Genomic DNA, 25,315 nt, shown 5'->3' with positions numbered 1-25,315 from the left:
TTCGCTCTCTGTCTCGTTCCTCCTGTACCTTAGCCGCTTTTTACCTTCACATTGCTGCCAAAGATTATGATACATTACAAGCAAAGTGAGCGGTTTTGGTGCGGAAACAAAAGAAAATACCGAAAATGTGTTTAAATATCAGAATTTTTTTCATGGGAACGACGGAGAAGTAAAATGTTCATGGTGCTGGTATCTGGTGTTTACTGTTGAACAGTAGTTTTGTCATTCAGTTGATTTTAATTAGCCATGGAGAACAGAAAAAGGAAAAGTTATACCCTAGATGAAAAAGTAAAATTAATACAAGAAGTGGACACTGATCCACATAACGCAAAACTGAAACTGCTTCAGACTTAGGGATTGCTTATACCACGCTATGTACAGACATCAATAAAAGAAATGCTATTTTGGACGAGTTCATAAAACTGGCCTCAAAATCAGCAAATTGCAGCCGTCAGCAAGAAGGAAGGTATGTAAATTTGGAGAAAACCTTTTTCACATGGTTCTAGCAAAACCAGGCTGCATCTCTACCAATTAGTGGTGACGTGCAGAAGGCAAAGGCGATAGATTTAGCTAAAATGATAAGTATCACTGCTGATTTCAAGGCTTCATCAGGATGGTTGCAAGGATTTAAAGATCGACATGAAATCACAGGGAGAACAATTTGCAGTGACTCAAAAGCTGTGGACAACGTCACAGTGCAACACTGGAAGGAAGAGGTTCTGCCGGGTATCGTAAGCGATGATCAGCCTCCAAACATGTACAATTGTGATAAGACCGGCCTGTTCTACAATCTCCTTCCTAATAAAACATTAGCTGAAAAAGGTGACTCATGCCATGGAGGGAAGGAAAGTAAAATTCGTGTAACAGTACTTCTCGACACCAATGCAGATTTAAACCTAGGAATTTCATTTTTGTCCGTATTGAACTGAGAATGGAAGTAGGAAAACTTAAAGGGTCCACCTTTTCAATACAAAAAATGTTATAGTTTATTTGTAACATGTATTTGCACTTGGAACTAGTTTCGACGCTGTTTTTGCGTCACCATCAGCCAAAATGCGGGAAATAGGCTAGCATGTAGGCATTTATATTACACAAGGCGTTACATTAAACAATACACATCTTACAAGGAGATAAAAACAGGGACGAATATAGAAACAAATGAATCGTTGAGAAAGCAAAAGTTGTACATATTAAAAATAACCTTAACCACACATCTTGCAGTGCGAAAGTAATCTTCTTGAATGATTCCTGAATATAAAACACACGCGCACACATTACTGAAGAGCCAGCAGGCAGGACAAAGTAAAGTGAAACCTTAAGAGTTCTTCTGAGAAGAGTTCATCATTTTTTCTATGTTCCGACTAACTAATGAAGTCTCCCTTGAGTTCCTGATAAACATACACAACAGGAAATTCTCTTTCACTCTCAACAATAGCTATAAAGACCAACAGTAAATTTCATTTTAAATATTGTGCAGAGACGTGAAAGCATGATCTTGAACATGATATGACTCCTTCATTTAACCCAATTTTTTACACAAGGTGTTACATTAAACAATACACATCTTACGAGGAGATAAAAACAGGGACGAATGTAGAAACAAATGCATCGTTGAGAAAGCAAAAGTTATACATATTTAAAAATAAGCTTAACCACACAACTTGCAGTGCGAAAATATTTGCCTTGAATGATTCCTGAATACAAAATGCACGTGCACACATTTCTAAAGAGCCAGCAGGCAGGAAAAAAGTAAGGTGAAACCTTAAGAGAAGAGTTCATCATTCTTTCTATGTTCCGACTAACTAATGAAGTCTCTCTTGAGTTCCTGATAAACATACACAACAGGGAATTCTCCTTAACTCTCAACAATAGCTATAAAAGACCAACGGTAAATTGTATTTTAAATACTGTGCAGAGATGTGAAAGCATGATCTTGAACATGATATAACTTCTTCATTTAACCATCATGCTTTCACATCTCTGCACAGTATTTAAAATACAATTTACCATTGGTCTTTTATAGCTATTGTTGAGAGTTAAGGAGAATTCCCTGTTGTGTATGTTTATCAGGAACTCAAGAGAGACTTCAATAGTTAGTCGATCGTCGCCATAAGACCTATCTGTGTCGGTGCGACGTAAGCAACTAGCAAAAAAAAAAAAAAAAAAAAAAAAGTTAGTCGGAACATAGAAAGAATGATGAACTCTTCTCTTAAGGTTTCACCTTACTTTTTTCCTGCCTGCTGGCTCTTTAGAAATGTGTGCGCGTGCATTTTGTATTCAGGAATCATTCAAGGCAAATATTTTCGCACTGCAAGTTGTGTGGTTAAGCTTATTTTTAAATATGTATAACTTTTGCTTTCTCAACGATGCATTTGTTTCTACATTCGTCCCTGTTTTTATCTCCTCGTAAGATGTGTATTGTTTAATGTAACACCTTGTGTAAAAAATTGGGTTAAATGAAGGAGTCATATCATGTTTAAGATCATGCTTTCACGTCTCTGCACAATATTTAAAATGAAATTTACCGTTGGTCTTTATAGCTATTGTTGAGAGTGAAGGAGAATTTCCTGTTGTGTATGTTTATCAGGAACTCAAGGGAGACTTCATTAGTTAGTCGGAACATAGAAAAAATGATGAACTCTTCTCAGAATAACTCTTAAGGTTTCACTTTACTTTTTCCTGCCTGCTGGCTCTTCAGTAATGTGTGCGCGTGTGTTTTATATTCAGGAATCATTCAAGAAGATTACTTTCGCACTGCAAGATGTGTGGTTAAGGTTATTTTTAATATGTATAACTTTTGCTTTCTCAACGATTCATTTGTTTCTATATTCGTCCCTGTTTTTATCTCCTTGTAAGATGTGTATTGTTTAATGTAACGCCTTGTGTAATATAAATGCCTACATGCTGGCCTATTTCCCGCATTTTGGCTGATGATGACGCAAAAACAGCGTCGAAACTAGTTCCAAGTGCAAATACATGTTATAAATAAACTATAACATTTTTTTTATTGAGAAGGTGGACCCTTTAAGTTTTCCTACCACCAATGCAGATGGATATGACAAACTTCCTCCACTTGGGATAGGAAAATCAAAGTATCCGAGGTGTTTTAAGAATGCGAAAACAAAACCTATGGAATATGAATACAAGCGAAATTCTTAGATAACTATGCATCTAATGGAACAGTGGACCCTTTTAAGTTTCCTATCTTACATTCTCAGTTCAATACGGACAAAAAATGAAATTCTTAGATTTAAATAATGGAACAGTATTTGAAAAAATTGGACATTAAAATAAAAAAGAAACAGAAGAAGATCCTTCCTCTTATGGATCGATGTGCAGCATATCCATCTCAAAGCGTTCTGGAGAATGTCCGAGTGGAATTTTTTCCTCCTAAGTACTACCACTTAATTTGTGCATCATTGCAAATTTCAAAGTGCATTATAGAAAAATGCTGTTTAAACATTTAATAACACTGAGTGATGCAGGAAATGAACCTCCCTCCACTAATTTTCTACAAGCCATGGACTTTATTTCGGCTCCCTGGAAGCAGGTGTCATTCTCCACAATCAGCAACTGCTTCCGCAAAGCTGGTGGCTTAATAGAAGAGGCTGCCTCTAATGATGATTATGGGGATGAAGTTTTGTCTGGTAATGAGCTAACGCTAGCGGACAGTGTAGAATTCGATACTTTTGTGCATTTCTATGATAATCTGGCTGTATGTGGAGAACTACCGGATGACGTATGCCAACAACACGGTGGTGATGGACCAGCTACAAGTGATAGTAACAATGATAGGGATGGAGGTAACGACTTGAATCTTGAAACACCTGAACTGAGTGAAGTGCTAAGTGCAATCGGTAGGTGTAGGCATTACATCAGTGTGAAAAGTTGTAGTGAAAATGCTTTGAATTCATTACTAAGTTTGCAAAAGGAGGTTTATACTCTTAATGCAAGAAAAGTGAAACAAGCCAACCTATCTGATTTCTCTAAGGCTGGACCAAGTTCAAAATAATATCTTCTCTCTTAATGTGTTTATTATTTGCAAGGATTTGCACATGTAGGTCTATTCCATTGGTTTTTCAATCAATATGTGATTATTGTGTAAGCCTGATTTCTAAGTAATTCTGAGTTATAAGTAGTTTTTTCTCTTCCCCTTGATATACGTACAAGTCAGGTTCACAACTGTATTTTTAAGAATATATAAACAGGGAACTGTCATAATTTTTAGGCTCACAAAGGAAGTTTTACACGAGTCCCTAAATTCTAATCCAGCAACTAGACGGACTGCCCTTTTCTCTACAAACCATCACTCTCATAGTTGGGATAATAAATATACTCCTATTGTAAACTAAGTGAGACTGCCCTTTTCTGCCAAATAAATACATTATTTCATGTAGGACAATTCAATGCTGGAGTTCGTAAAGATCACCAATTATGGGGCAGTGTGATGGGAAAACAAGGACTTGGCAACTGTAATGACAATGGCTACTGCTCCTTGGTTTATGTGCTGAAAATGAACTCTCATTACTAATACTCAGTTCCACCTGCCTAATCCCTATATGACCACTTGGATGCATCCTCGCTCAAAGTACTGGCACATTCTTGACTACAGTGAAACCTTGATTCTCCGTTTTTATAGGGACCACAGAAAAAAATGTACAATGCAAGAAAACTGTAAATCTGGGAAAGAATGAACCATCAACAATTTGGCTAAACATCTCAAAAATGAAATATTCTTAAGTAAAACCTTACAAACACTCCTAAACCAAAACCTGACCACAACCCCAATATGCCTCCCGCCTATCAAGCGAATGCTGCTCAGTCCAAAGGCCTGCAGATTACGAGGTGATGCACTGTCAGTGTGACGAAACCTCTCGGCCGTTTTTCCTGGTTATCTAAACCGGAGTCGCCATCTCACCATTCGATAGCTCTTCAATTAAAGGTAAACGTAGAATGAGTGAACTTAGAACCAGCCCTGATATCCAGGTACAAATGCCTGACCTGGCCGGGAATCGAACCCGGGCCCTCCGGGTGAGAACCCCGCAAGTTAGACCGTGGGACTGGCTTCAAACAATTACCGGTACACGACTTAAAAATATCGAAACTTTACATTGAATTTTACCGGGGAAACTTCGTCAGTTTCAGTGAAAACTTCTTTCAGTTCAGTAACTTTTGTCAGCCAAACTCTTCGAAAAATCTAATACTGGTATCAGTCGTTGAAAGGAAGTTGGATGAAAACCAGTGTGGTTTCAGACCACAGAGAGGCTGCCAGGATCAGATTTTCAGTATGCGCCAGGTAATTGAAAAATGCTACGAGAGGAATAGGCAGTTGTGTTTATGTTTCGTAGATCTAGAGAAAGCATATGACAGGGTACCGAGGGAAAAGATGTTCGCCATACTGGGGGACTATGGAATTAAAGGCAGATTATTAAAAGCAATCAAAGGCATTTATGTTGACAATTGGGCTTCAGTGAGAATTGATGGTAGAATGAGTTCTTGGTTCAGGGTACTTACAGGGGTTAGACAAGGCTGTAATCTTTCACCTTTGCTGTTTGTAGTTTACATGGATCATCTGCTGAAAGGTATAAAATGGCAGGGAGGGATTCAATTAGGTGGAAATGTAGTAAGCAGTCTGGCCTATGCTGACGACTTGGTCTTAATGTCAGATTGTGCCGAAAGCCTACAGTCTAATATTGTGGAACTTGAAAATAGGTGCAATGAGTATGGTATGAAAATTAGCCTCTCGAAGACTAAATTGATGTCAGTAGGTAATAAATTCAACAGAATTGAATGTCAGATTGGTGATACAAAGCTAGAACAGGTCGATAATTTCAAGTATTTAGGTTGTGTGTTCTCCCAGGATGGTAATATAGTAAGTGAGATTGAATCAAGGTGCCGTAAAGCTAATGCAGTGAGCTCGCAGTTGCAATCAACAGTATTCTGTAAGAAGGAAGTCAGCTCCCAGACTAAACTATCTTTACATCGGTCTGTTTTCAGACCAACTTTGCTTTACGGGAGCGAAAGCTGGGTGGACTCAGGATATCTTATTCATAAGTTAGAAGTAACAGACATGAAAGTAGCAAGAATGATTGCTGGTACAAACAGGTGGGAACAATGGCAGCAGGGTACTCGGAATGAGGAGATAAAGGCTAATTTAGGAATGAACTCGATGGATGAGGCTGTACGCATAAACCGGCTTCGGTGGTGGGGTCATGTGAGGCGAATGGAGGAGGATAGGTTACCTAGGAGAATAATGGACTCTGCTATGGAGGGTAAGAGAAGTAGAGGTAGACCAAGACGACGATGGTTAGACTCGGTTTCTAACGATTTAAAGATAAGAGGTATAGAACTAAATGAGGCCACAACACTAGATGCAAATCGAGGATTGTGGCGACGTTCAGTAAATTCACAGAGGCTTGCAGACTGAACGCTGAAAGGCATAACAGTCTATAACGATAATGTATGTATGTATGTATGTATGTATGTATGTATGTATGTATGTATGTATGGTAATGGCTAGCAAAACAACAATTGACCACAAGTAGTTTCTCTAATTCTCTACCGGTAATCTAATAAAATAAAGCACATTAGAGACAAAGCCCCGACATGATGGCAAAATCCCTTTTTTTTTTAAATCGTCCATTGTAATTTGGTCACCGGTATACTATTCATAGTCAGTTTATGGAAATCTAGTACCGCATAAATTAGGCCTACATTGACTTTTAGAGATACTGCACTCGAGATTATGGTTTCGAATGTAAGTATTGATTCTGAAAATTTCTTATATGCATTCTATTCATTTCTGCCTGCCATTAATCACAATGGAATTGGAAAGAGAAAAAAATATCATCAAAACTTCAAAAATTACGGTTATTCATGACCTTGAACTCAGCTGGAAAGCACGTTCGCTGTACAAGTCGGTACAAGTGCGAAAAGATACAAACTTTTTAAATGTAATGTGCGAAAATAAAACTGTACCAGCTGGTACACCTCTACGCTGCAAATTTGAATTTTCCGCCTTAAAGTACACCTCTACTGGAGAAACACTGAACTTAAAACTGGACCTACTTAAACCTTTCCTCTGAAGATGTCACTGCGTGAATTTCGACGTGTTTTTGTTTACTATTTATCAAGAAGTTTGGACATTCTCTCATAGATGTCTCTACTAAAAAACTATGATCATGCACCCTGGTGCGAAGTGGGGGAACCTTCTTGAAGATATTTTGTACTCATAAGTTTTCTTATTACTAAATTTCATTCTTTCATTTGTGGGTTGGCAATATTAATCTTTTCTTTCAGCCAGTTTTGAAGTTAGCCAATCAATTATTTCTGTAATTAATTTTCAGCCAGTCCCATATGTCTTCTTCGATTTTGTGTGTAACTGTGTACTGTAACCAATAAAAGCTTGTGGGTGTGTCTTAATTATTCATGAAAGGTCTCTAATCTTCCCCGAGGGTATAAAAACTCCGGATTTTCTTGTCTCTCGGCCACTTCATCAACATCTAACTTAGTGTATGGACGTGTAGCAGGAGGCGGGAAGCGCCTCTTCCATCTGGCAGCAGTTCTTCAGTAAGGTAATGGCCGCTTAACATCTTTATTTCTTGCTAGCTCAGCAGTTTAACCCGCGGGGAAGGTTCGAAACAGTTACCATGTAACCTATCTACATAAACATGTAAATTTCTTCCAGTTTATGTAAAAACTTCATATATCTTTAACTGTAAATTGGGGATAGAGAGTGCTTTACCCTCTCGAGCTCCCCTTCATTTTGATTTGAGGTGACTACGTTTTCGTAACCGATTTTCTACTCTTCCTTAATGTGTTAAATTTATTCAGTATACGAGTCACCTCCATAGTTTGGGAATAGCCCCTGTTTCATCGGCCTAGTGCCTCTTAGCTTTTAGGAAGTTTCATGTAGGAATGCAAATTCACACCTCCATTCATTTTCATTTTGGGCCATTTACTTAACCTATTATTTTTCTACTAAGGCCCAGTAGGCTGGGTACAAGATACCCCTGTTTCATGTTGTGTAAGTTGTGCCTTGATGGCAATTTAGGGTAAAGCCTGGTATTGCCTTTAATAGGCTTGGAAAACTGAGAGCGGGTCAGCTCTTTTAAGTATTGGAAATAGTGCCTCTAGGAGGCTTGACATTGCTAGGTGGGAGCAAGTGCTCCATATTATTAGGGGATTTCTGCCCTGTGGTGAATATGTGTTAGTGAGCTGAGAGCTCAGGAATTGTAAAACTTGGGGCTTGAAGCCCAGATTGTTAAATTGTCTCTAAATCTTGGCTTTTCCTGGTCTTGTACCTGATTGTCGGTTATTTGTTGACTTGTTATTTTAGAAGTGAAGCTTCCACGGTGTGAAGAATTATTTAATTTAATTTCCGGGTTGAACCGTGTTGTACTTGTACGCATATCACGTAACGTCGGCAAACTGTACGTGATATGCGTACAAGTACAACACGGTTCAACCCGGAAATTAAATTAAATAATTGTTGTTATTTGTTAAACTTCGAAATTCTATGTGAAAATTGTTAAGTTTTGCTATTTTCGAAAATATAACCCTTAATGCAATTTTAATTCATATCTCGGCCTTATAGTTAGACCCATTTACCCTGGCACTTTCTTTCACCTCGGCTGTTCCACAGATACCTCGGAACAAAAACAACTACGGTTTTTATAACATCTTAACACAAAAACTTGAAATTCCCAGTCTTATATTAGGACCACAACAGTAATAGGCATTAGGCAATCCCAAAACTTCCTAAAGCTTTATGTATGTAAGGTGCAACATCAGTTCTGGTCTCGATATCACTATCGTATACAATAATATTAACGTACTACATTTGAGTTACCGGTACTTAAGGAGCAGTTTGGATTCCTGAATGAAAGCCCAGTGACTATACAGTGCCCTAAGGGAAGTGCTGAAAATCTGTTCGGCGATACAATCGAAAAAAGTAAAGCAAAAAATAAACATCTAACCCTGGATATCATGGAGACGTTTTGCAAGTACGAACATTTGATGAAACTCGTTCCGTCTTCGAGTAGAGCTGTCGAAATGCGCTCACCTCCTTCCAATTGTGAGGTGTGAGATTTGAAAGTAATTTGCACTGGAAGGGTCATGTTGATGACATTGTTGGGAAAGCATAAAGATTGTTACATGTCATAATGAGGCTACTTAAAGGATGCAATAAAGAATTTTTTAAAAAGTTACTTAAGTATGGTTCGTCTATTATTGGAATATGCAAACAGTGTTTGGGATCCTCACCAAGAATACCTAATAAAAGAAATAGATAGTGTGCAGAGGAAAGCAGCAAGATTTGTAACATGGATTTCAGGAGAAAGAGTAATGTATCAGAAATGTTAAGGGAACTTGGGTGGGAAACTTTAAGTAAGAGAAGGGAGAAAACTAGACTTATAGGATTATATAGAGCTTATACAAGAGAAGAAGCATGGAGAGATATCCGTGAAAGGCTTCAGTTGGAAAATAATTATATCGGCAGGACAGACCACAAATATAACATTCGAAGAAATTTTGGCAGAAGCGACTGGGGTAAATTTTCATTCAGTGGGAAGGGTGTGAAGGAGTGGAACAGTTTACCAGGGGTAGTGTTTGATCCTTTTCCAAAATCTGTACAGATATTCAAGAAGAGAATAAACAGCAACAGAGAAAATAAATGAAGTGTTAGAGGGCATTCGATCAGTGCAGGTTATTGTAAATTAAAAAAAATGTGTGTGAATAAATTCCATCCCCTGGTCTAAGGAGTTGGACAGCCAAAGTAGGGGACTGCCTGTAGGGGTGAAGTACAGTGGGGACTTCGAGGGCCCTCGGACCGCTACGGTAGCTATGAAGGCCCTTCAGGAACTCTGAAAAGTGGTGGCAAAAGGGGCTCTGGTTAAGACGCAGCAGGTCGTTATGCTACTTAGGTTCCAGAAAGGAAAAAAAAAAAAAAAAAGTAAATAAATGCAATGTAAAGTTTAATCTTATACCAGTTGTATAGTATAATTTGAAGTAATTCTACATACTGGATATCAAATCAAATCAAACTTCAGTTGACTATATTTGTAAGTAGTACAGGAGATATTTTAAGTAGAATTTTGTAAACAATATAAATTTATTAAGTATGAGCTGTGTGTTAAATAGACAAAATTGTTAGCGTAAATTGTATAATATTGTATTAAAGGAAATTTTCTTCTCTTGTTAATTTAATATTTGGCGCGCGGCTGTGAGCTTGCATCCGGGAAATAGTAGGTTCGAATCCCACTATCGGCAGCCCTGAAAATGGTTTTCCGTGGTTTCCCATTTTCACACCAGGCAAATGCTGGGGCTGTACGTTAATTAAGGCCACGGCCGCTTCCTTCCAACTCCTAGGCCTTTCCTATCCCATCGTCACCATAAGACCTATCTGTGTCGGCGCGACGTAAAGCCCCTGGCAAAAAAAAAAAAAAAAATAGTGCTTGACAATAATGTATTTTAGTGTACCATTTGCCACCGAGGTAGACACCTAATTTGCAAGTAAAGAGATTTTGATTTGATTTTGATGGTTTTGGCCACTCTCTGCTTTATGATTTCCGAGGATTCTCTAAGCAATACCTACCACCCGAATGCGATGTTAAGATGGTCCCTTATGCAACTTAACCACGGATTGCTTTTCCAGTACAGTACTTCCTCTAATTATCGTAATGACGGGACGTTAACACCAAGATCCATAAGTATGCCGTAGCCATCCTTTTGTGAAATAGTTTCTTGAAAAATGCGTGATCAAGGATTTAGCTCTGATGTGACTGAAATTTCTGGACAGTTAATCCAGGAAATCGTTCCTTTGAGGAACGGATAATGCGGGACTTTTACAACATGATTTAATTAGGATGCCGCAGGACCACGTAATTTAAACGAATAATGTGGGAAAACTTAGTTTCCGGAAACGTATAATCGAGGTTCTACTGTATATCATCACCAGGCAATGTGATAAAAAATGTCCTTGTTACAAGGACTGCAAGAAATGTCGATAACTGCTAGACAGATCATAAGCTCCTTTTTTGCCGGTTGAGAACTCACTTGAACTCAATCAGATCGTTGCTCATAGTGCTTCAATACGCTTCGCTCAGTCAACAACCTTTTGAGATGAGTCATATAAACATTTACGTTATTGGACACGATCTTATATCTTGTCTTCCCTCCATGATATTATAACTATTATATTTTTTTATTATTCACAGGTTCCGCATATGAACTGGGAAACGTAGTTCTTGTTAACAGCTTAAGGACTTTATTTATACATTTCCACCTCATCAGGCTCATTTTCACTGAACAATACTGTCAAAAAGGACACTACATAACTTCTTGTAATCTGTTTATGATGGCACAATATGCAAAATTATGAAGTGTATTTAATTAAGCACAAACAGTTTCATGAACAGAACTATGTGTGAATTTTAATTTGAGCTTACCATAATGTCACAACAATTATAGCAAATCTGATCGCATATGGTTTTAATAATTTGGTACAACAGAACCGCAAGTCTTTGACTTGTTGAGAAATGAAAAAACATTTTATCTGTTTAAATATATATTCATTTTAACTGTATTATAAGATCTTAACTTGTGGTAAGGTTAATATTGATAATATTTATATGGTTGCCAATTTTCCAATGCCTCTGTTCAGCTGATGGCTCAGTATAGTGCCGAAACTAGTTCTGAATAAACGTAATATGTTGTAATTTACGTCTACACAACAAATTGTATAGTACTGAATAAGGTGGACCCTATAACTTTTTAAAGCTTTGTAATCTCCGTTCAATATGGATAAAAATGAAGTTTATTACTTTAAATGAAAATCTTAATCCACCGCAAACCAGAAAGATCCATCCATAACCTGCCTAGAAAGAAATTTGATACTTCTAAACTTCAAATTGAATCCATTGCTACAGATTACAGAAATGCAATCTCAAACAAACTGGCGTGGCATCCAGTCAGCAGTGATAGTACAAATCAGTAATGGGACACGCTTCAGAAGGTCATCACTGAGTCAGCTGAGGAAACAATTGGTTCTGTGAGGGAAAAAGGGCAGGACTGGTTTAATGAAAATAATTAAGAAATTAAGTGTCTGATCAATGACAAACGGGATGCCCATCCGTCCTTCCTTCCTTCAAAATCCCATTTTCCAATGTGAAGAAATCATTTCTTGGAACTTAAAGGAAAATGTCAGGCTCAAATTAGGGAAATCAAGAATAACTGATGGCAACAAAAAGCTGAAGAACTGCAAAGACCATCTGATTCCTGTGACCTGAAAAACTTCTATGCTGGCATAAAGGAGAGATATGGTCGAATTTGATCTTCATCGGGGTAATTGAAGACTGATTACAACTCCACCATTTTAACTGATAATGGAGAAATTTTAGAGTGTTGGAAGGAACATTTCTCTGCGCTTCTAAATTGTGTCTCCAATTTTGGTGAGGACTTTCTTCATAATGTCCTTCAGCAGCGCCAAAAACCATGGATGGCAGTTCCAACTACATACAGAGACTTCACCAAAGCACTCAATCAACTAAAACCAAGAAAGGCTCCTGGTCTTGATAACATTCCTCTGGAACTGATACAAAATGGAGGTATACCCTTGAAGACAAGACTTTTCACACTCATCCTCTTGATTTGGGAAACTCGAGAAGTACCAGACGACTTGCTATCATCATCACTATCTTCAAGAAAGCCAATTGTAGTGTACGTGGAAACTACCATGATGTATCGCATTTGTCAGTTGCAGGTAAAATTCTCCCAAGAATTCTATTGAACCAGCTCTGAGTTATCTCAAAGAGGATTTTGCCCGAGGTTCTTTTTTTTTTTTTTTTTTTTTTTTTTGCTAGGGGCTTTACGTTGCACCGACACAGATAGGTCTTATGGCGACGATGCCCGAGTCTCAATGTGGTTTCAAAACCTCCAGAGGTACAACAGATATGATCTCCTGTACTGGACAACACCACGAAAGATGCAGAGAGCAACAGCAGCCTCTGTATATAATTTTCTATGATTTAGAGAAAGCCTTAGATTCAGTACCAAGCTCTGCTATGTGGAAAGTATTGAGACATTTTGGATGTCCTGAACGTTATATGGAATTGGTTCAAGCTCTTCACGATGGCATGCCTGGACAGGTTCTTCACGGTAACTCAGTATCAGATTCGTTCCCAATCACTCATGCATTGAAACAAGGCTGTGTGCTTGCTCCTACACTCTTTGCACTGTACATGGCTGCCATGCTGCAATGAATCATCTGCAAACAACTTAGGCATGGAGATGAAATTTCGTTTTGATGGAGGCCTTTTCAGTCTGGCAAGACTTCGCTCACAAAGGCGTACTCTGGCTAACCAGCTGACAGAACTGCATAATGCTGATGACACCGCATCAATCAATCAATCAATCAATCAATCAATCAATCAATCAATCAATCAATCAATCAATCAATCAATCAATACTGATCTGCATTTAGGGCAGTCGCCCAGGTGGCAGATTCCCTATCTGTTGCTTTCCTAGCCTTTTCCTAAATGATTTCAAAGAAATTGGAAATTTATTGAACATCTCCCTTGGTAAGTTATTCCAATCCCTAACTCCCCTTCCTATAAATGAATATTTGCCCCAGTTTGTCCTCTTGAATTCCAACTTTATCTTCATATTGTGATCTTTCCTACTTTTATAAACGCCATTCAAACTTATTCATCTACTAATGTCATTCCACGCAATCTCTCCGCTGACAGCTCGGAACATACCACTTATGATATAGATGTTGATTCCCATAGGGAATCTGAAATATTTGTCCTGAATGAGTAAATTCATAATACCAATATAAATGGTCCGTTATTGGACATTATAAATTTTCCAGCTAACTCATTCTTGGTTGCCAGCGTTCGCCAAACAGGCATCAATTTTTGATAATGAGACAAAGTCTCTTAGTGCATTGGCACTGCCGGTGGCTCCAGTTAGCCTACGCAGTGGCCTCCACGGTATGCACTAGCCAGCTTATTGGTAGGTGTGCTAGGTACCAACTGATGAGCCCACCCTAGCACACGAGGGCGAAACGCTGGCAACCAAGAATGAGTTAGCTGGAAAATTTATGATGTCTAATAACAGACCATTTATGTAGGTATTACATACCACTTAGTCGAGCAGCTCTTCTTCTTTCTCTCAATTCTTCCCAACCCAAACATTGCAACATTTTTGTAACGCTACTCTTTTGTCGGAAATCACCCAGAACAAATCGAGCTGCTTTTCTTTGGATTTTTTCCAGTGCTTGAATCAGGTGGTGGGGTCACGTGAGGCAAATGGAGGAGGATAGGTTACCTAGGAGAATAATGGACTCTGCTATGGAGGGTAAGAGAAATAGAGGGAGACCAGGACGATGATGGTTAGACTCGGTTTCTAACAATTTGAAGATAAGAGGTATAGAACTAAATGAGGCCACAACACTAGTTGCGAATCAAAGATTGTGGCAACGTTTAGTAAATTCACAGAGGCTTGCAGACTGAACGCTGAAAGGCATAACAGTCTATAATGATAATGTACAGTATGTATGTATGTATGTATGTATGTATGTATGTATGTATGTATGTTCCACCAACTGAAAATGAGATTCATCATGAATATTAAGTTGGAGGACTATGTGACCAACACGTCAGTTCTCGACAAAGCGCAGCTAAATAGCATTGAGGCAACAATCATCGCTCATCAACTGAGATGGTTAGGCCATGTTCACCGCATGGGTGATACCAGGCTTCCCCATCAGATTCTTTATGGTGAACATTGCTCCGGCAGTAGACCTCATGGAGCGCCTCTGAGCGTTTTAAGGACCAGCTGAAGCAAGTCATGAAGACAACTGGTATAGATATACAGACATGGGAAGAATGTGCTGTGGACCGTTCATCGTGGTGGAACACTACACCCACCACTGTCAACTTGTCTGAAAGAGGAACGCCGCAGACATCAAGAGATCAACCGACAAGCAAGAAAACTCCGACAATCACAACCATGCCCTCCTCCATCCATTCAATGCAATTTGTGTAGGCGTATGTTCTATGCCAGATTGGTCTGTTTAGTCACTGCAAACACATCCATAAACTGAGCTGAACTGGTCAATATATGCAAAAAGAAGTTATATATACTCGGTTTGAGTTACCGCCACCGCCGACAATTTTTAACTAAAAGAAAAACAGCTTCACGATCACTAACAACATCTATTACTTCAGTTTCTCTATAGAGCTCATCCGGTTTTACCAGCACCACGTCCAGGATATTCTTCCCTCTTGTTGGTTCCATCTTTTTCTGAATCAGCTGTCCTTCTGATATTAACTTATTTGCAATTTGTTGGTCACGCTTCCTGTCGTTCACATTGCCTTCCCAACTGACAACTGGTAAATTGAGATCTCCCACTACAATCAGATTCCTTTCCATGTCTTTTCCCACATAGCTGATTATCTTATTAAATAATTCTGAATCAGCATCAGTGCTGCCCTTTCCTGGTCTCTACAATCCATAGACATCAAGTAGCCTGTTCTCCTTAGAAATACGCCTTATACCTAGAACTTCATGTTTGTCATCTTTAACTTTTTTGTAGCTTACAAATTCTTCTTCCACCAGAATGAATACTCCCCCTCCCACCATTCCTATGCTATCCCCTATAAAATTTCTTAACAAATTTCATAACTTATTCGTACCAGTGCGGTTTCAGTGAAGGCAATTTGAATGCAGATCCCTATCTCCTACCCACCCCTTAGGATCTAGAAATCTCCCTACCAGTTTCCACATACCCACTCCACAGTCTCATTTAGATCCCCAATCACCCTCCAGTCAGTATCACTCCTACACAGACCGAGCTCGATAGCTGCAGTCGCTTAAGTGCGGCCAAAATCCAGTATTCTGGAGATAGTGGGTTTGAACTCCACTGTTGGTAGCTCTGAAGATGGTTTTCCATGGTTTCCCATTTTCACACCAGGCAAATGCTGGGGCTGTACCTTAATTATGGCCACGGACGCTCTCCTTGCCCTTTCCTATCCCATCGTCACCATAAGATCTATCTGTGTCAGTGCGACGTAAAACAGCTTACAAAAAACGAAACAAAAAAAACACAAGAATTTCCCTACCACAGTATTCCACTGATAATCTCCGCTTCCTTAAACTTCAGCCGTGCTGCATTTAGCAGATCCCACACATCACCAACTATGTTGGTACTTATACCTGCTTGCCTTACGTTGTTGGTACCAACATGAAACACTACCATCACGTCGTACCGACACAGTTAGGTCTTATGACGACGATGGGATAGGAAAGGCCTGGGAGTTGGAAGGAAGTGGCCGTGGTTTTAATTAAGGTACAGCCCCAGCATTTGCCTGGTGTGAAAATGGGAAACCACAGAAAACCATCTTCAGGGCTGCTGACATTGGGATTCGAACCCACTATCTCCTGGATGCAAGCTCACAACCGTGCACCCCTAACCACACGGCCAACTCAACCGGAACGTTACATATAAATTAGAATACAGTAACTACTCAAATTAGATACTACAGATTGAAGGATAATACTTTAATTATTGCATTCATGAAGTTGAACAAATTGAATGGTCAATGATGATATGGTTCCATATTTGTAATTGCATAGGGACTTAATAACACTTTTAGAATAAAAAGGATGACACACTTAGCAGTAGAAGATACTCACAAGGTTGTCCTTTTTCACGCCTTTGCCTTAATTTTGATTTATTGTTTCCTCCAACAGCATCCTGAACTAAGGTATATGTATATTCTCCATCATAAGAAGAGTATACACCTGGTACAGCATCTTTCACCTACATATTAAAGAGAAAAAAAAAAGCAGATGACAGAACTGTAATGAATTCATGATAGAAAGTACAACTAAACACAATGTAATTAGCTCATTCCAATATGTGCATTAAACATATATTACTTCTTATGTGATACATTATACACAAAAATTATTAAAATCCTAAAAGAAACTAACTACCGAGAAGGAAATGCGTCAGAAGATTCTGAAAGACAATATAACTCATGCTAAATGTGCTATCTTGCCAAATTATGAATATATCTGGTGACAATAATGTTATACCCATATGTGAACATCAAAAGTCACTCTCCAATGTACTTTTAATCTATGTTAAACAGTTTACTGTACAAACTCAACCTCTTGTCTGGCCAGATTATCCTGCTACGGTATGGAGTAGACCGTACAGCCAGCAACTCAACTCCAAGTGTTGGGCGGCTGGAAATAAACTGTTAACCTGAAGAAACGTACAGTTTTGGACAAAGGTGCTCCCGTAGGAGGGTGATGGCACCCAGTGGAGGAAATGCCACTGGAATCTGTCACGAGCAGCTACCAACATTGTCTGCTCCCATGGAGCTCACAGCTGTGGGACAGTTCATGATCAGGATGATGTATATCTACACCAGGCCAAGGATCTTCACTAATTCCCATTAGTGGTACTGTTAATCTAACCATTTATTTGACACGATTGCCAAGCTTGCCAGCTGCATAAACATACATACATACATTATCATTTTAGACTGTTATGCCTTTCAGCGTTCAGTCTGCAAGCCTCTGAGAATTTACTAAATGTCGCCACAATCCTCGATTTGCAACTAGTGTTGTGGCCTCATTTAGTTCTATACCTCTTATCTTTAAATCGTTAGAAACAGAGTCTAACCATCGTCGTCTTGGTCTGCCTCTGCTTCTCTTACCCTCCATAACAGACTCCATTATTCTCCTAGGTAATATATCCTCATCCATTCGCCTCACATGACCCCACCACCGAAGCCGGTTTATGCGTACAGCTTCATCCATCGAGTTCATTCCTAAATTAGCTTTTATATCTTCATTCCGAGTACCCTCCTGCCATTGTTCCCACATGTTTGTACCAACAATCATTCTTGCTACTTTCATGTCTGTTACTTCTAACTTATGAATAAGATATCCTGAGTCCACCCAGCTTTCGCTCCCGTAAAGCAAAGTTGGTCTGAAAACAGACCGATGTAAAGATAGTTTCGTCTGGGAGCTGACTTTCTTCTTACAGAATACTGTTGATCGCAACTGCGAGCTTACTGCATTAGCTTTACGACACCTTGATTCAATCTCACTTACTATATTACCATCCTGGGAGAACACACAACCTAAATACTTGAAATTATCGACATGTTCTAGCTTTGTATCACCGATCTGACATTCAATTCTGTTGAATTTCTTACCTACTGACATCAATTTAGTCTTCGAGAGGCTAATTTTCATACCATATTCGTGCACCTATTTTCAAGTTCCAAGATATTAGACTGCAGGCTTTCGGCACGGTCTGCCATTAAGACCAAGTCGTCACCATAGGCCAAACTGCTTACTACATTTCCACCTAACTTAATCCCTCCCTGCCATTTTATACCTTTCAGCAGATGATCCATGTAAACTATGAACAGCAAAGGTGAAAGATTACAGCCTTGTCTAACTCCTGTAACTACTCTGAACCAAGAACTCATTCTACCATCAATTCTCACCGAAGCCCAATTGTCAACATAAATGCCTTTGATTGATTTTAATAATCTACCTTTAATTCCATAGTCCCCCAGTATGGCGAACATCTTTTCCCTTGGTACCCTGTCATATGCTTTCTCTAGATCTATGAAACAAACACAACTGCCTATTCCTCTCGTAGCATTTTTCAATTACCTGGCGCATACTGAAAATCTGATCCTGACAGCCTCTCTGTGGCCTGAAACCACACTGGTTTTCATCCAACTTCCTCTCAACGACTGATCGCACCCTCCCTTCCAAGATGCCAGTGAATACTTTGCCTGGTATACTAATCATGACATACCTCAATAATTGTCGCAATCCTTCCTGTTCCCTTGCTTATAGATAGGTGCAATTACTGCTTTTGTCCAATCTGAAGGTACCTTACCAACACTCCACGCTGATTTTACTACTCTATGAAGCCATTTCATCCCTGCCTTACCATTATACTTCACCATTTCAGGTCTAATTTCATCTATTCCTGCTGCCTTATGACAATGGAGTTTATTTACTATCCTTTCCACTTCCTCAAGCATAATTTTACTAACATCATTTTCCTCCTCCCCATGAGCTTGACTGTTTGCAACACCACCATTATGATTTCCTTTTACATTGAGAAGATGTTCAAAATATTCCCTCCACCTCTCCAGTGATTCCCTGGGATAAATTACGAGTTTACCTGAATTACTCAAAACACTGTTCATTTCCTTTTTCCCTCCCTTCCTAAGATTCTTTATTACTGTCCAGAAGGGTTTCCCTGCTGCTTGACCTAGCCTTTCCAGGTTATTACCAAAATCTTCCCATGACTTCTTTTTGGATTCAACAACTATTTGTCTCACTCTGTTTCTTTCATCTACATACAAACCCCTGTCTGCCTCGGCCCTTGTTTGGAGCCATTTCTGATAAGCCTTCTTTTTACGTTTGCAGGCTGCTCTCACATCATCATTCCACCAAGATGTTCGCCTTTTTCTATCTTTAAACACAGTTGTTCCTAGGCATTCCCTTGCTGTTTCTACTACAGCATCCCTGTATGCCACCCTTTCACTTTCTATATCCTGAACCTGCTTACGGTCTACTGTCCGAAACTTCTCACTAATCATATCCATGTACTTCTGTCTAATTTCCTCGTCCTGGAGATTTTCTACCCGTATTCGTTTGCAGACAGATTTCACTTTCTCTACCCTGGGCCTAGAGATACTTAGTTCACTACAGATCACATAGTGGTCTGTATCATCGAAAAATCCATGAAAAACTCGTACATTCCTAACAGATTTCCTGAATTCGAAGTCTGTTAAGATATAGTCTATTATGGATCTGGTACCCCTAGCCTCCCATGTGAAGCGGTGAATAGCCTTATGCTTGAAGAATGTATTCGTAACAGCTAAACCCATACTAGCACAGAAGTCCAGCAAATGCTTCCCATTCCCATTAGCTTCCATATCTTCCCCACATTTACCAATCACCCTTTCGTATCCTTCAGTTCTATACCCAACTCTCGCATTGAAATCGCCCATTAGCACTATTCTATCCTTGCTGTTGACCCTGACCACGATGTCACTCAATGCTTCATAAAACTTGTCAACTTCATCCTCATCTGCACCCTCACATGGTGAATACACGGACACAATTCTTGTCCTAATTCCTCCCACTGACAGATCTACCCACATCATTCGCTCATTTACGTGCCTAACAGAAACTATGTTGCGTGCAATGGTATTCCTGATAAAGAGCCCTACCCCAGACTCTGCCCTTCCCTTTCTAACACCTGTCAAGTACACTTTATAATCTCCTATCTCTTCCTCATTATCTCCCCTTACCCGAATATCACTTACTCCTAGCACATCCAGATGCATCCTCTTTGCTGACTCAGCCAGTTCTACTTTCTTTCTTTCATAAGCCCCATTAATATTGATAGCTCCCCATCGACTTCCATTTCGTTCGTCAAGTTGTTTCCAAGGAGTCCCTCGCCTGTCAAATGGGAGTGGGACTCCATTACTCCCATAGGCCCGAGGCTTGCTTAAAGTGTTCTGAGCTCGGTAAATTCATGAAGCAGGATGCTGCCCTACTTGCACATAGTCCAAGTGAGGATCTCTCCTCTAACGGGTTATGGATCACCGGTGAATTGTATAGTCCTAGCCGCCTGAGCACAAGGAGGGCCACGACTCAGAATATGTCCGAGATGCCCACTCCCATTCCATAGCAACTGGTATCCCGACTCTCAGGACCACTTACTAGGCCACTCAGCCGTTGCCCATGGTTCACGAACTAGGACGTGACTACAGTAACCCACAAACATGAACCATAGCTGCATAAAGGCTTCTGATATTCCAAGTCCCCATTCATATTGTGGAATTCACTAATTTGTGCCAGAAGATTCTTAGCACCCTTCGCCCACTTGGGAGCCACCTGGAACTTGGGGCTGTATCCTTCTGAATTCTCATAATAGTGATTTCCTGGGAATTTATGCCAGTGTGGTTCCCTGGTGTCTTCACTGTCATCTGCAGATATGTGCACGAACAGTGGGAAAAAAGTATGCTGGCAAAGTAGAAATATTCTTTGAACTACTTGGTACCATTCTTAAAGACCAAAATAAGAATGAAATTACTTTTATCACAGAGTATTTCAATGTAAAAATCTGTCAAGTTCCTCACTCTGATTTGGTACGTGAATTTGGTCTTGGTAAATGCTGTGACCAAGGAGAAGAGCTGTATAAATTTTGTGTAGAACAGGAAATGGTTCCCATCAACTTTCAAAACATACTTTATCACATGAAAAGCTGCTAAGGATGATCTTCACAATCCTGACTCAACAAGAATCCAGACTGATTACATTCTGATAAGTAAGTGCCTCAGAAGTTCCATCCAAATTGTCACCACATACCCACATGCAGGCATTTCCTCGGATCATAATCTGCCTAAAAATCACAAAGTGTAAGCCTGAAAGGAAGGTATAAAGTACAAGTAATCTGCAAAATTGTGATAATCAGCAGAAAATTAGTTAGGATTTAAACAGACATATTTAACATAAATAAGATCAATCACTGTGAAACAACAAATGAACTGTGGAATCAGTTTAAAAGTCGCCCAAAGTTAGTTCTTCAAAATAATAATGAAATTAAATACCGTAGGGGAAAAAAAAAAAAAGGGGGATGACAAATTATATTCTTGAACTAATGGAACAACAGAGATTAGTTAAGAACAATGCAGAGGAATACAACAAATTACAGTGCAACGTATAGAAAAAAATATGTACTGCTAAGGAGAACAGAATGAATTAACATTATGTGGAAATGGAAACCTTACAGTCTAACCATAACCTGTTTAATATACATTGAAAACTGAAGGGAATAGCAGGCGCGTACAGAAAACAAAACATTTCTGTGCTGGCTGATGCCACAGACAGGCCTATTATTAATGACCAAGAAGATTACAGTATTTGGGAAAAACATCCAATGGAACTTTTCTGTGCTCAGAGAGGTGAGGAAACTAACCAACAAACTAACTGTGAAGGCCATGATATTCTTGAATCAGAAGTGTTATATGCCGCAAAAGTTTCAAAAAGCAATAAATCACCAGGTCCACATAACATCTCTGCAGAATTTATAAAAATGATTAGAGATAATATCAAGATTTTGGTGAAGTTGTTCTATGTTTTATATAAAACCAGACACATCCCAATCAACTGGCTCATGTCTACTATCATCACACTCCCAAAGAAACAAAAGGCAAGTATGTATACTGATTATAGTCTAACAAGCCTCATGAGCGATACACTTGAACTGTCTAGATCAACAAGGCATGATTTCTTGTTTCATTCACATTAAGAAGAAATTTTCCAGGGTTAAACATAAAAAACTTCTAGTAGTTCTAAAGGATACAGAAATTGACAACACAGAGATCTATTCATCATCAAAAATCTTTACTGGAAACAAAAGGCCATTGCCTTTATCTGAAACATAACTAAAGATGAGACGGCCATCCAAAGAGAAGTCAAGACAAGGTTGTGTTCTATCGCCACTGTTATTCAACCTTTATTATTATTATTATTATTATTATTATTATTATTATTATTATTATTATTATTACTACTACCATTAAATGCCAAAACGTTTCAGAAATGCAGTGTACAAGTGGGATAAACTATTTGGATAACTTAGTTCGTTACAATCGGTGTCGGAATCAAGAAACTGGTAGGATGATAATAATAATAATAATAATAATAATAATAATAATAATAATAATAATAAAACAATTGTAACCGGGTTTCAGCGGTTAAAGGGGAGGAAAATAAATCAAGTTACATGGTACTATAAACCCTAGACATGCAATAAACATCAGATGAACTGCTCCGAAATACCCTCAACAAATATCAGGTTGGGCAACTTGACGACAATAAACAAGGAGCGTGGAACGGGGGCTGGGAAACCTACCAAAGGCCATAGAGATGCGAAGGGTGCAGGTTTCCACAAAAATCATCGGTGATCTCTTGTTTTAAAAATATTATTTTCAAAATGAACATTACGAAGTGAGTTTCAAACAAAATTCATGTATCCAAACAATCCAGTCACATAATTTACGAATACAAGATTAGATGTTGTTTGACAAGAGCTTTGGTATTAGCCCAAGAAGTTAATCAGAAATATCTTAGCATAATCTTAGTTCTACATTACATTTCTGAAGGTAAGAAGGCACACAAGATACAAATACAATTTAGAAAGTAAAAGTAGGAGATAGGGATCTGCGCTCAGATGGCCTTCATTTAAACCGCAGTGGTACGTATAAGTTAGGAAATTTGTTCGGAAGGGTAATAGGGAGGTACATTCAGGGAAACGGGATGGCCTAGGGAGCGGTGATAAGGGAACAGGGAACTGGAAATCAAGTAGGGATGACATAAAATTGTTAGTGTTGAACTGTAGAAGTATTGTAAGGAAAGGAATAGAATTAAGTAATTTAATAGATATATATTCACCAGATATTGTAAAAGGTGTTGAATCATGGCTGAGAAATGATATAATGGATGCAGAAATTTTCCCACGGCACTGGAGTGTGTATCGTAGAGATAGGATAGGAAGGGTGGGAGGCGGAGTGTTCATTCTGGTGAAAGAAGAATTTGTAAGCTACGAAAAAGTTAAAGATGAGACACATGAAATTCTAGGTGTAAGGCTCATTTCTAAAGATAATAGGCAACTTGATATATTTGGAGTGTACAGATCGGGAAAGGGTAGCACTGACGCGGATTCAGAATTATTTGATAGGATAGTCAGCTATGTGGGAAACGACATGGAAAGAAATGTGATTGTAGCGGGAGATCTGAATTTGCCAGATGTCAATTGGGAAGGAAATGCGAACGACAGAAAGCATGACCAACAAATGGCAAATAAGTTAATATGGGAAGGACAGCTGATTCAGAAAGTGATGGAACCAACCAGAGGGAAAAATATCCTGGATGTCGTGCTGATAAAACCAGATGAGCTCTATAGGGAAACTGAAGTAATAGATGGTATTAGTGATCATGAAGCTGTTTTTGTGGTAGTTAAAAATAAATGTGATAGAAAGGAAGGTCTTAAAAGTAGGACTGTTAGGCAGTACCACATGGCTGACAAAGCAGGCATGAGGCAGTTTCTAAAAAGTAGCTATGATCGGTGGAAAATGGTAAATATAAATGTAAACAGACTCTGGGATGGGTTTAAAGAAATTGTTGAGGAATGCGAAAACAGGTTTGTACCATTAAGGGTGGTAAGGAATCGTAAAGACCCACCTTATTATAATAGAGAAGTAAAGAGACTAAGGAGGAGGTGCAGACTGGAAAGAAATAGAGTTAGAAATGGTTGTGGAAGTAAGGAGAAATTGAAGGAACTTACTAGAAAATTGAATCAAGCAAAGAAGGCAGCTAAGGATAATATGATGGCAAGCATAATTGGCAGTCATACGAATTTTAGTGAAAAATGGAAGGGTATGTATAGGTATTTTAAGGCAGAAACAGGTTCCAAGAAGGACATTCCAGGAATAATTAATGAACAAGGGGAGTGTGTATGTGAGGATCTTCAAAAGGCAGAAGTATTCAGTCAGCAGTATGTAAAGATTGTTGGTTACAAGGATAATGTCGAGATAGAGGAGGAGACTAAGGCCAAAGAAGAAATAAAATTTACATATGATAACAATGACATTTACAATAAGATACAAAAGTTAAAAACTAGAAAAGCGACTGGAATTGATCAGATTTCTGGGCATATACTAAAGACAATGGGTTGGGATATAGTACCATATCTGAAGTACTTATTTGATTATTGTTTGGTCGGAGGAGCTATACCAGATGAATGGAGAGTTGGTATAGTTGCCCCTGTGTATAAAGGAAAGGGTGATAGACATAAAGCTGAAAATTACAGGCCAGTAAGTTTGACATGCATTGTATGTAAGCTTTGGGAAGGCATTCTTTCTGATTATATTAGACATGTTTGTGAAATTAATAACTGGTTCGATAGAAGGCAATTCGGTTTTAGGAAAGGTTATTCCACTGAAGCTCAACTTGTAGGATTCCAGCAAGATATAGCAGATATCTTGGATTCAGGAGGTCAAATGGACTGTATCGCGATTGACCTGTCTAAAGCATTTGATAGGGTGGATCATGGGAGACTACTGGCAAAAATGAGTGCAATTGGACTAGACAAAAGAGTGACTGAATGGGTTGCTATATTTCTAGAAAATAGATCTCAGAGAATTAGAGTAGGTGAAGCTTTATCTGACCCTGTAATAATTAAGAGGGGAAT

General features: G+C 38.9%; 1 protein-coding gene across 5 annotated transcripts in view; it reads right to left on the bottom strand.

The window, feature by feature from the left end:
- RhoGAPp190 (Rho GTPase-activating protein 190) overlaps positions 1 to 25,315 on the bottom strand; it is a 1,293,865-nt gene that overhangs the window by 335,365 nt on the left and 933,185 nt on the right. For all 5 annotated transcript variants that reach the window (XM_068226122.1, XM_068226123.1, XM_067140451.2 and 2 more), the window contains one exon: positions 16,699 to 16,825. In XM_068226122.1, coding sequence (XP_068082223.1) covers positions 16,699 to 16,825 — 127 coding nt within the window. The remainder of the gene's footprint in view (positions 1 to 16,698; positions 16,826 to 25,315) is intronic.

This window comes from Anabrus simplex, chromosome 2, assembly GCF_040414725.1.
Source record: "Anabrus simplex isolate iqAnaSimp1 chromosome 2, ASM4041472v1, whole genome shotgun sequence".
Lineage (NCBI taxonomy): Eukaryota > Metazoa > Arthropoda > Insecta > Orthoptera > Tettigoniidae > Anabrus > Anabrus simplex.
This window is presented reverse-complemented; position numbering and strand designations above follow the sequence as displayed.